This window comes from Lithobates pipiens, unplaced genomic scaffold, assembly GCF_037356315.1.
Source record: "Lithobates pipiens isolate NorthernLeopardFrog02 unplaced genomic scaffold, aLitPip1_a1.2 Scaffold_19, whole genome shotgun sequence".
NCBI lineage: Eukaryota > Metazoa > Chordata > Amphibia > Anura > Ranidae > Lithobates > Lithobates pipiens.
This window is the reverse complement of record NW_027507764.1, coordinates 350,302,084-350,315,532: the sequence shown is the minus strand read 5'-3', so window position 1 is coordinate 350,315,532 and position 13,449 is coordinate 350,302,084. Positions and strand designations below refer to the sequence as shown.

Genomic DNA, 13,449 nt, shown 5'->3' with positions numbered 1-13,449 from the left:
ACAATCGTCATTCAAATTGTGACAGCTGAAAATTGTCCTGGGCAGTAAGGGGGGAAAGTGCCCTGTATTGAAGTGGTTATTCTAGCGGGGTGTAACGCAGAGGAATATTTACCTTATTCCCAGTACCCACAGCATTTGTCAATATTCCTCACTCCCTCTCTGGAATGTCAGCAGTCCCTCAATGTCTTTATATACAATGCAGGCCAATGGTGGTCTGATGGAAAAGAAAAGTACCTTCATGGGACCAGTTGTCTATTCTGAAACCATTGAGAAAGAGGCCTGCAAGAGCAAAGAATGAAGTAAGTAATACTCTGCATCACACCCTCCTAGATTATATAAGGAATAATTCATAAATAAACAGGGGGAGTGTACCCTAATTACAATTTAGTTATGTCACATGAATAGTCACAACTCAAGGTGGAATTTTTTTACACGTATACAGTATAACAAATCTACATTTACAGTATATGTCAAAATATCCAGTAGCACTTCTCTTGTTAGTATTTTTGATGTTTTCACAGTCGTACAGCTGGGTGCTCAACCTGTGGTCCACGGTCCTGAAACCAGAGAAGCGCACTTCTATTATATCACGTGGGATTGGTGTGTTTTCTGAAAGTGCTCCAAAACTCCTGAAAGCATGAGTCTTTGTGCACATTCAGAAAGTGAACCACACCCACAAGATATAATAGAAGTCTATAGCAAAGCACAGCTAACCCGCAAAAAAAAACTTCAAGTTCACTGTGCTCCACCTGCAGTGTGGCTAAACTGCAGCACATCAATGTGAAAGCAGCCTTATGTAGGGCTCAGGACAGTAACGACTCATTTATATTTGTGGTTTGGAGGGGAGGTCTGTAAAACTCCATAGTTGACATGTGTTATTACCACATACCCCCAACCACTGGTATAGCATCAGGAGTCACAATGGTGACCTCACCCCATGCTCCAGGGGGCCCGTGCAGACTCCTTGTCACGTTCTGTTTTACACTTGGATGGGAGGGCTGCAGGGGCAGCATATACAGAAACTGATTCCCTCCATTTTCCTTTTGAAACTGCTAAAAATCAGCTTCTCCTCCTCCCCCTCCCTCCGGCATTTAGCTGCTACAGTAGGAAAATGCTCATTATGCCTTTCAAAATAAAAAATTCTAAATTCTGAATGAATTCATTTCACTGTGGCCCACAACCGGTTACCAAATCGCTTAAATGGCGCTCCCTCTTCAAAAGGTTGAGCAGCCCTGTCTTACAGGTTGATACCTGAAACCAAAACAGAGAAAGGCTTTGTAAATATTCCAGTTAATGCAATTTCAACATGAACAACAGTCAGCGTTGTGGACACTACAGAGAAATTCTTATTTACAGAGATATTATACAGCAAAAGTGTACATAAAATCAGGCATGGTTTAGTACTTGGATTTCCCAGCAGAGTTTTACATTTGTTTCTTCAATTTTAAATGAGCTTTGACAGGGCTGAAATACTGAGACATGGTGCATCCAAAGTGATTCTGCTTGACAAGCTTCATAGTGTTTTTAATGCACTGAAAACATGTGGAAGGAATTGTTCTTTTACTTTTCACAGCTTGTCATTTCCTTCACAGGACAACCCTTGGCCTCTCAAAGAGAACCTAATGTTCACAAGGAATTACTTCCCAGCACTGCAAAGGATTTTGAAACACATCTTAATGCAGCGAAAGGAAAGGAGAGGAACATTTTAAATGAGGCACAGGCAAAACTGCAGCAGACAAGTTTGACGCAAGTTGTTCAGGTTCAGTGCTCAATTGATGCTTTGTGATTTTCTGTTTTTGGCGTATTTGATAATATTAGATAACATGGTGTTTCCTTAGGTGGAAGAAACATCAGAAGAAAGTACAGTAAGACATATCAGGAGAAAAATGCACAAAAAAGGTAATAGAACAAATGATGACTGAATGATGAAATGATGACCTTTTTAAACTCGCTGAATTACTGAAAATAAAATTCTAAGCTCTGTCATAATGTTGCAAATAATGATGGATAATGAGATTGTAAGCTGGAACTGAAAAAAATACACAGCCTTCTAATGTTGTACTTTACGTTTGAAAATGCAAATTTTATATTCAAAAAAGTATTAGAGAAAGTGATGACCACTAACATTTTTTAAGAAGGTCGGCAATTGTCATCTCCATACATCACACATTATTAAAATGTGATGTTAGGCCCAATCCAGTCTAAATACACACCATACCCCTTTCTAAAGTCCTGCTTCTTCTACTTAGGGGCTATCAAGTCTTTACAAGAACATTAGGGTAGGTCACTTTCTTATTCTTGGACTGAACAGGCTATCAGGGTGGCTGGTAACATTGTTTGAGATTTTAGCTTACTGCACAGCAAGTTAGAAGGCCACTGGGTTTTTGGTGTGAGCAACAGGTATTTTTAAATTCTTGCAGAAAATGTTTTTAGGCCCAAACAAGGAAAATTAAAGCAGCCATGACATCTATAAACTAGTAAGCTATAATATATTATATTTTTGTTCTTGGGTTTAGATATACCTTATGGTGGAATTCAAATTATGTAATATTAACCTTTTAAAACATGCTTATTAACTATAAAAATACATATAGAAAACACAAAATAAACTCAATGTAGAAATACAGATAACAGACTAATAGATATAACTTATTTAATTCTTTAAAAAATGAAATATTGATATTTTTGGGAAATTCAGTATGATAGCAATGTCTATGGGCAAATATAATCATAACTACAGCAGTATTTACTCACTTCCACATAAACAAGACTCTTTTTGATTTGGTGGTAAATTAAGCTGTCATTATACTTACTGTACCTTGAATGTTGGAGACTGGTCTACTTGCTATTAAAGTATGTGAATGTACAAACTTGACACCAATGACATTTTCAGAAAAGAGTCAAGAAATACCTTGTATTTCAACCCTGGCATGATTTATTAGTACCACATACAGAAAGTCTCTTGTTGTTCATATGACCCTTGGCACTAAAAAATTTTGTGAGCACATTTTTGATCGGCTAGCAATCTAGTGCTGTTCAAGTCATAACAACAAAGAAATTTAAGTCAGTCAAATGTCGATTTTCCTGATCATGTTTTCTATTCCTTTGTTCGAGATATAAAAGCGCGCATGATTAATCATTTGTGAGTGACTGCAACAATTAAGAAAAAAAGTTATAGACTATGCAATGCGTTTCTGATTGCTAGACTCCATTAAAATAGTCTAAGAATAACAGATAGGTTTAATTCCTGAAGCGCAAGAAAAATTATATCATCTATGGATTTTTCATATTTATTGTATCACTTTATTATATCACTCTGCCTGACTGAAGAAAAAAGGAGACAGAGCATACTTTCGTATTGCAAGCTTTACATGGATCAGGCTGAGGTTTACTTAATTAGAACCTCCAGGCAATAAAGGAACCCTTTTTTTAAATTCTGTGAATCTTAATATGCTAAATAATGCAAAGCTTCAACTCTTGAAGCATGAGACACACATCTGGCAGCTTAACATTTAAATTACAGAATAAAAAAATACCACTGTTAGTTCTCAAAGAAGAAAAGGGAAAAGAATTTTAAGCATAATTAAATGTTTTTTGCATGTTTATTATTGTACAGAAAAGTAAAAAAATAAGTGGTGTAGCTAATATACATTTATTATGTTGCTTTAAATTAACATACTTTATTTTAAAATATGGTGTATAATATAAATTAAGAATTTTTACAAAGATAAAAAAAAAATATTTTTTGAATTATTAGGTTATTTTTCATGGTCTGTAGTAATTGAGGGTTATGGTTGATATAAACAGGTAAATGATTATAATAAACACCATTATTAATTGTAGTAACAGGCTGGCTTCACACAAGCTAATCTTTCATAAATTGAATAAATATTACAACTATAATCTAAACCTTATTGGCATATTTAAAAAAAAAAAATGCCCAGCTGATAATCCTGCTTTCTCTTAATGATATTAAAAACATAATATATATATATATATATATATATATATATATATATATATATATATATACATATATATATATATATATACACCATCTTTTTACAATCCAGAGCAAGTAGATAGATTAGGATTTTTGACTGTTCTAATCTCAGTGCAGACATGTGTCAGGTCAGTGACTTAGCAAGTACAGAAGCCAATGCATCAGCATAACAGCAAAGCAACTTACATTTTTAGGAGAAGGATATTAATTGTGAGTTACAGTTTTTCTCTCAAGGCAGGCTTACATTAACACAGCAATAGGGCCAAGGTAAACCAAAAATATGTATATTGAGTTAGGAAGGTTTCCTCTATAAGCAAACATTCAAAGTTTCTCTCCAACAGAAGCTTAAAGTGGTTGTAAATCCTTACAAACCACTTTGACCTACAGGTAAGCCTAGATTAAGGCTTACCTGTAGGTCCAAGAAATATCTCCCAAACCTATACGGTTTAGGAAATATTTGCCCGAAGACGGGCACCACTATCTATGGCGCATGCGCCGTAGACAGCGGCGTGCAGGCGCACTGAGCGGGGCATCGTCGATGACGGCAATGCCGCGAGTCTCGGCTCCCGTGCACATGCGCGGGAGTGACGTCATCGCTGCTCCGGCGAATCACAGCACCGGAGCAGCGAGACCCACGCAGACCCACCAAGAAGATGGACGCTCGGAAATACAGGGGACAGCGGTGACTTCGCTGGCTCCTGTGTCAGGTAAGTGACACATAATGGACTACTATGCGATGCATAGTAGTCCATTATGCTTTGCCTTTACAGGGAATGAAAGAGGAAGTAAACTCATCAGGGTTTACTTCCTCTTTAAATGTATGTAATGGTCATTGTGGCCACATACAGAGGCCCAGCATGCAGGGAGTGCCATCAGGCGTTCTTGGAGCATAAATTACACATATCATTTCCTGACTACCTCTTAGGCCGCGTACACACGCGGGGACTGTTCGCCCAACTTTGTCCGTCAAACAGTTTCGGCAAACAGTCCACTCAAACTTAGCATGGACGGACATGGCCACACACGACGGACGAACAGTTTGCTGAAACCGTGCGCGATGACGTGAACGGCACGTACGACGGGACGAAAAATACGACGTCCTATACACTGCATTATAGCTTTCGGCGTGAAAATCCTTTCTGAGCAGTCTGTTCGCTGAAACAAGGTTTCAGCGGACAGTTTTTCGGAAATTCCGAAAAACCTTGTCCGTCAAACTGTCCGCTGAAACTGTCCGCTGAAAGCCCACACACAAAGTTGGGCGAACAGTCCGCCCGTGTGTACGCGGCCTTACAATTTTGAAGGCCCGGGAGAACTAGGACAATGGAAACACCCCAAAAATGACCCTATTTTAGAAAGAAAACAACCCAATGTATAATCTACGAGGCATATTCGGTCTTTTGAACATGTCATTTTTTCTCCACATTTTTGGTAAATGTGTAAAGAAAATAAAAACAAATTTTTTTTTTTACACATGATGTTGTCCATTTACACAATATTTCTAACACATAGCATGTACATACCAAAAATTACACCCAATAATAGATTTTTCTACTCCTCCTGAGTATGGTGATAACACATGTGTGAGACTTTTCCAGCATGGCCACATACAGAGGACCAACATGCAGGAAGCACCATCAGGTATTCTAGGGACATACGTTTCAAATCTAATTTGACTACCTATTACACTTTTGTGAGGCATTGTAGTGTCATGGATGTGGCATGGGTGATCATGAATGGGGATGGATGAGCCATGGATGGGGATAGCTGAGCATGAATGAGTATGGCTGGGTATGGCTGAGCATGGATGAGTACAGCTGAGTATGGCTGCGTATATATGGTATGGCTGGGTACGGCTGAGTATTGCTGGGTATGGCTGAGTATGGATGGGTATGGCTGAGTATGGATGGGTATGGCTAATTATGGATGGGGTAGATGGGATGGCTGAGCATGGATGGATGGATGGATGAGTATTCTGAGTATGGATGGGTGAGCATGGATGTATGGATTAGTATGCAGCGTATGGATGGGTATGCAGAGTTTGAATGGATGAAGGGGTATGCATAGTATGGATGGGTATGCATGGCTGAGAATGGATGGATGGACGGAGGGGAAAGAGGAACCCAATATCACGCTGGTTTGTTTACATGTGATCGCTCCGTCATTTGACGGATTTGCCGTGATCTGTGATGCACCGGATCCTCTGGACCCGGCGGTCACGGATTTGTTCGGGTGCGTGCCCCAGGGGGCGCGTGAGAGTGGGATTCTGGGAGGACATCATAGTAGGCCCTCCCAGAGTTATGTCACCACCCTGCAGCAGTCATTCGGCTATGGGTCGGTTGTTAAATGGTTAGATTCTGACAGTTGAGCGACCCCCCCCCACCATAATTAAAAAATCAGCACTTGTAGCAGGTGCTGATTGGATTCTAGTTTTCCAGCATTTAATTTTCAACAAAAGCCAGTCATTGGACTAATGCTCTGTGCACATGGTCAGACTTTCCGAAGGAAAATGTGCGATCAGATCGTGTTGACGAAAAATCTGATCGTGCATGGGCTCCAGTGGACTTTTTCCGTCCGAATTTCCGACACACAAAGTTTGAGAGCCGGATCTAAAATTTTCCAACAACAAAATCCGATTGTTTAAATTCCGATTGTGTGTAGACAAATCTGACAGACATAGTGCCACGCATGCTCAGAATAAATTACTAGACGAAAGCTATTGGCTACTGGCTTCTTTATAGTCCCGTCGTATGTGCTTTACGTCATCTCGTTCTGAATGATCGGATTTTCCGACAACTTTGTGCGACCGTGTGTATGCAAGACAATGTAAGACAAGATTGGGCCAAAATCTGTCGAAATGTTGTCGTCGAAATGTCCGATCGTATGTACAGGGCATTACTTTTCCTACTCACAAGAATCACAAGGAAACTTTTTTTGTGTAGTTTATCCATATTTGTGTACTGATGCTTTATTTTATTATTGTACTTTTTTATTCCTGTCTGTTCTTTTCTTTCTGTAAGAAAAAGAAAAGTTTAAAAAAAATTACTAATCAGGGTAGCCTTTCTGACACAAAAAACAGTTCCACAAAAGTTGGTAGGATCTTCTGTGATACTCCATAACCCATTGCACCCTTTAGAAGTACCAAAAAACATTTTAGTTTCACCTTCATTTTGACTCCAATGCATTCAACAGAAATGGAGAAATTCCACCACAATATCATGATTTTCACTGTGATTTTTGGGAAATAAAAAATTCTCAATGTTGCTAATTACTAATATGTAGTAGGCACCATTTTCCTAAAATATAATCCATAACTGCATTTTTAAACTTTCATCTACTTTTGCGCTAAATGTTCTAAACAATCAGTGCAATGCACCTGAATGAATGAAGTTTTCTCTGATTTTGTTAAAAGATTCTTTGCTTTCTTTATCAGAAATAGACAGTTTACTTTCAATGATCATGAACTTTAATGCTTTTATATCAGTAGTGCGGAGTGTGCCGTAGCTGATCACTTGTTACTACATCTCATAAATCAGGCATGTCCAAAGTCTGGCCTGCGGGCCAATTTCAGCCCGTGCTCCGGTTTCTTATGGCTCCACTGGTAATTTGTATATATATATCTTTGTGGCCCCCCAATGAATCATTGGGGGCCACAAAAGATATATACCGTATTTATCGTTCCTCAGAGCGGACAAGGAGGGAGCAGGACGAGTCCTTCAGATTACATGCAATCTCCTGTTTACTCGGCAGACTCTGTAATAGGAAGTCCCGTCTTCTGGGTTGGTATTGGACTACTGTTTTGTCTATCATAGTAGGCGGGACTTTGTATTAAAGAAGCTGCCGAGTAAACAGAAGATTCTCTTGTTTGTAATTTTTTGGCGCTCGCCCCGCCCCCCTCCAAGACTGTGCAGCTGGGCATGGATCAGGCTACACTGATGGCAATAGTAAGGCTGCATTCATGGCAATGATGAGGCTGCATTCATGGCAATCATGAGGCTGCATTCATGGCAATTGTGAGTCTGCAGATTGGCATTGATTCGACTGCATTGATGGGTACTGACCCTTATTTTGCTTCACAGTTCTTTATTTAAAATTTAATTTTTTTCCTGAAAAAGTGAAGGTGCGTGTTATACGCCAATAAATATGGTATATCCAAATAACACACCCAAGCTCATCTCTTAACCACACACAGCCACAAAGGCATGAACATTCTTGTTGGACAGTGTATTAGTTATTTTGCATTTAATTTTAATGGTTCAAAGAATGTCAGGCAAAATGGTCAGCCCTCACGCATGTTCACTTCATCAAATCTGGCCCTCTTTGAAAAAAATTTGGACACCCCTGTCATAAACCATATTTTTCTAATTCACTCTTAGGGTCTATCGAGACCTGTCTTGTGTTCATAACAAATTTATTATAAATTGGCTGTCAATACACATCAATCAACGTAAATCCATGCCTAAAGTCTGAACGGCCCTAATTGCACTCCTGTACAGCAAAATTCATTGTGATATACCAGCAATTGTTTCCAGAGTCATTCAATGGTGGCATTAAGCACTGGATGGAAACCTTAGCTGTGACAGGTAACAGACATCCTGACAGGCTTCCTTTTGTTAAAGTCATAGTTTTTACTATATAATGTATGTGAACAACTAATCCAGACTTATCCATTTGTAATACACAATGAAACAACTTTAGCTACAAGCAAAGTACAAATGTAATGTGACACAATCAATTGTACAGCATGCAAGGTACAATAACTGCACTAGAATAGGGGAAACCGTGTTATGTTTTTTCATTTAAAGAAATATGTCATCCGAGAAATATTTGGACTGTCACTACCAAACCTCTTTTTAAAAATATTAGTTGTCTGGTTGTCATACTGACCTCCTATCTGCAATATTTTTAAGCCTCTGGCTGAAAAATTTTGCATTTTAGGCCTTGTTCTGGGGCTCCTCCTGGCCAGCTCTTTGTGTGCAGCTCAGTGTCCATTCCAATTTTGGCTCAACATCAGTGCTCAGGTAAACACCGATTGGTGGGTGGCTAATGAACATTGGCCATGGACAGTCAACAGCATACTCTTCTGTACCTTTATATATTGTTTTGTACTTTCTTAACTGTATTTTGTCTTATGCAGTGACACATCTACCTCGTTCCATCTGTCCATTAGATATGTACTCATGTCTGTGTAATGTCTGTATAGCCAATATCATTGTTTTTAATCAAAACATTTTTTCTTTTGTGTAATAAATTTTGTTAACTTTATCGTTAGCGTTATCTTTAGTTTATTCTATTTACTAGGCACTCTGAAAGTCCCATTAAATCACCCCTCTACATATACTGTTCAGGGATGGTGGTGCCTTTTTGTTGACACTGCCACCTATCCATATCAATTAATATTTTAGTAACCTATCTTTCATGAAAAATGTTTCAAAAATAAAGCAACAGCTTCCCAGATCTTGGTCAAGCTAGGAGACAAATTGCAGTTAACCCATTTTGTTATTGTGGATGGCAAGATTTTGTAGGATAAATTCACCAATCATCAGACAAAGGGCCATTGTTATACTGAAACATTGCTTTTTTAATTGTTGATTGGCAAACATTTGTAACAGATAATCCCAGGACTCCCTTGGATGAAAAATAATTTGGATAGGCTACAAATTTTCTGCCAGATCTAATCAACTTCTTGTTTTGAATGCAGAGATAAAGTGGTACTTCACAGTTTATAGTGTACAATATATACTGATACATACAGTACATGTGTGTTTTAGGTACCTAAAATTTGTTTTGACAGTGTGTCCATTTTACAAACAATTCTCATGAGAAGGTAGATATTCGTCAGTTTGTAGGGTGAGTAACAATTTTGCTAGAAACCAATCATGAATTTTACAAAATAAATAAACCTAGGCCATACACAATTTAGGCTTTGGCCTTGATTCATTAAAGGATTAAAGGCCAGTCACTTAGCAATGGAATGGCAGTGCATTCCAGAGCCTGGGAGAGGCTCTGGAGAAGTCCTGAAGAGAGGAGGTAACAAGGGAGATAGAGAGCAGGAGGTCCTAGCAGGAGCAGAGGGGATGATTTGGATGATATCTGCAGATGAGGTTGGTGATGTAGCTGGGGGCGATGTTGTGGGTGGCCTTGTATGTTGAGGTTAGCATTTTGAATTTTATACAGTGGGGTAGGGAAAGCCAGTGAAGGGATTGGCAGAGAGGAGCAGCAGTCACAGATCGGTTAGTGAGGTGTATTAGTCTAGCAGCAGCATTCATAATCGACTGAAGGGGGAATAGCTTGCATAAGGGTAGGCCATTAAGGAGGTAGGGTCGAATTCTGAAGATGTTGCAAAGGTTAAGGTGGCAGGATTTAGCCAGTGATTGGACATGGGGACTGAAGGAGAGCTCAGAGTCAAGGATTACACTCAGCACCCTGGCATGTGTGTAGGGACCAATGGTTGCGCTGTTGATCTTAATGGTAAAGTCATGGGGGGGGGGGAGCGGGAGGGATGAAATATTACAAGCACATAGCTGATGATTTACTGTACAATCAGGTTATGTATGTTGGGCTATATACAGGCCCCCCAAAGTCACCAGCAGGCAGGGGAGAGCTCCTTTTGATCTTCTTGCATGTGTTCCATATGTACAATATGGTATATTTGTACAATATGGCAGATGTACTTTATAAAGTTTTTCTGAACTTTTGTTTATAATAAATGAAAGGCCTAGTTTAGTGAAAAGATTATAATCTGGCAATTGTATCCGTGGTTAATACCTGTAGTGATAGTATTCTTGATGTGAATACCTGTATTTTTTTTAAAGGTCTCTATTTATATTTGTCTTCACATTTACATGCAGACCTAGTTATTTAGCAACAAATACAGGACAAACTATGCTGACAACAATTCATTTATATGGGGTTTTTTTGTTGCTTTTTTTTTTTCAAAGGAAAGAAACTTTTACTTTAACTGTTTAAAATATTTTAGTTAGATTTGTGTGAATAGTAACAGAGTGTTTCATATATGTATGTTATATTTTTTTTCTCCTTACTCTATGCAAGAGCACTAGGCACTTGATGACACAGCATGACAGCTAATGTCAATACCAGTTAAAAATATTGATTAAAATGTACACAGCAAAACATCTAAGTTTTGTCTTATTAGTAATAGTTGGCAGTAAAGAAACTCTCAACCTGTGATGATCACCTTTTTAAAATGTTTGAACAATTTAAGATTTCCTTCAGTAATACATAAGATACGTACTGTTCTAACAGTTTAGGGTGTGTCAGAGACAGCAGTAAATCAAATTGACACACAATGAGAAACTCCCTTGATAAAATGTAAAACAAGTATGTGCAGGTATTAGATACAAACCAGATGTTACTATCCGTTAACATAAATTGCACAGTTCATATATATTTTAATTTTCTGTTTAGTTTTTTACCTGTCTGCTTAATCAGACTGTGTGTCTACCTTTAGAAGCATGCTGAATTATTTAGCAAATCAAACTTATGCTTTAATTTGCTGGTTGAAAATGTTTTATTAGCTATAGAGCGTATTATTAATTTTACTTTTGCAGAAACAAATGTCACACTTGAAACCTATTGGTTATTCTGTTGGCCATCTTAACACTCTTTAGAATACTAATAGACAAAATAAAAAAATCATCCACCATGTGACATCCACCATGTGACAGGATTTATATTTGATGCACTCCCCCACCACTTTGATCTACTGATAAATGCTTGTGGATTTTTCACTAATTTTGGAAATAGAGGACTGCATTGAGTGCCTTGGGTTGATTTACTAAAGGTAATGGTAGGCTATTCATTTTGCAAGGGAAGCTGTGTTCTGCATAGACATGTGCATTCGTTTTCGTCCGAATGCATTTTCGTCCGAATTTCAGCTATTTTCGTTTTCGTTTTGACAAACGATAACGAAAGCACAAAATCCGAAAAACGAAAGATCCGACATAAATAAATGCTTTATTTTCGTTTTTCATTGTTACAACAGTTCGATATAGAATAGGAGATTCGACATGACTCTGACGATAACAATCTGTCTATAGAACCTGTGGTCGAATGTGCTTAACCTTACCTCTATTAGTCCAAGATTATATAGAGAAAATATTCGACAGAGAAAAAAGATTTGACAGAGAGAAAAGATTCTGCAAGTTACTGTCCTAAAAAGTGTTTGGGGACCCGGGTCCTGCCCCAGGGGACATGTATCAATGCAAAAAAAAGTTTTAAAAACGGCCGTTTTTTCGGGAGCAGTGATTTTAATAATGATTAAAGTGAAACAATAAAAGTGTAATATTCCTTTAAATTTCGTAGGGGGGGGTTGTCTATAGTATGCCTGTGAAGGGGCGCATGTTTCCCGTGCTTAGAATTGTCCCTGCACAAAGTGTCATTTATGCAGGAAAAAAAGTCCTTTAAAATCACTCGCAGCTATTATGAATTGTCGGCTCCCGTAATACAGAGAACACTCATTGAAAGTCATTGATAAAAAAATAAATAAATAAATAAATAAAAAAGCGTGGGGGTCCCCCAAATTCAATTTCCAGGCCCTTCAGGTCTGGTATGGATATTAAGGGGAACCCTGCCTCAAATTTAAGAAAAAATTTGACGTGGGGTTCCCCCTAAATATCCATAACCAGACCCTTCAGGTCTGGTATGGATATTAAGGGGAACCCCGCATCAAATTTAAAAAAAAATTTGACATGGGGTTCCCCCTAAAAATCCATACCAGACCCTTTATCCGAGCACGCAACCTGGCAGGCCGCAGGAAAAGAGGGGGGGCGAGAAAGCGGCCCCCCCTCCCTCCTGAACCGTACCAGGCCACATGCCCTCAACATTGGGAGGATGCTTTGGGGGTCCGTGACCCCTCAAAGCACCTTGTCCCCATGTTGATGAGGACAAGGGCCTCATCCCCACAACCCTGGCCGGTGGTTGTGGAGGTCTGCGGGCGGGGGGCTTATCAGAATCTGGAAGCCCCCTTTAACAAGGGGACCCCCAGATCCCGGCCCCCCCCCCTGTTTGAAATGGTAAGGGGGTACAAAAGTACCCCTACCATTTCACAAAGAAAGTGTAAAAAATGTTTAAATAAAACAAACACACTTTTGAAAAATTCCTTTATTAAAAATAAAAAAAAGATTCCAGCGGCGGTAATCCACTCTTGCTATCCAGCGACGGACGGTCAGCTCTCCATCGATGTCTAATGTCATCCAGCGCAGCGCAGCATCCTTCTTCTGTCTCCGTGGAGGAGACACTACAGACATTCCGGCGGCTTGACGTTTCTTATATAGGGTGGGCGGGGCCACCCGTCACCTGACCCCGCCCCCCTCTGACGCAAGGGGAAACCCGGGGTTCCCTGTGACGTAGGGGTGACCCGCACCCCTCTGATGTAACACAGGCAGGTTTCCGTTACATCAGAGGGGGGCGGGGTCACCCATACGTCA

General features: G+C 39.3%; 1 protein-coding gene across 1 annotated transcript in view; it reads left to right on the top strand.

The window, feature by feature from the left end:
- Positions 1 to 1,540: 1,540 nt before the first annotated feature.
- LOC143998066 (uncharacterized) overlaps positions 1,541 to 13,449 on the top strand; it is a 265,657-nt gene continuing 253,748 nt past the window's right edge. The window contains exons 1-2 of the mRNA XM_077493829.1: positions 1,541 to 1,759; positions 1,839 to 1,899. Of these exons, the coding sequence (XP_077349955.1) occupies positions 1,541 to 1,759; positions 1,839 to 1,899 (280 nt within the window). The remainder of the gene's footprint in view (positions 1,760 to 1,838; positions 1,900 to 13,449) is intronic.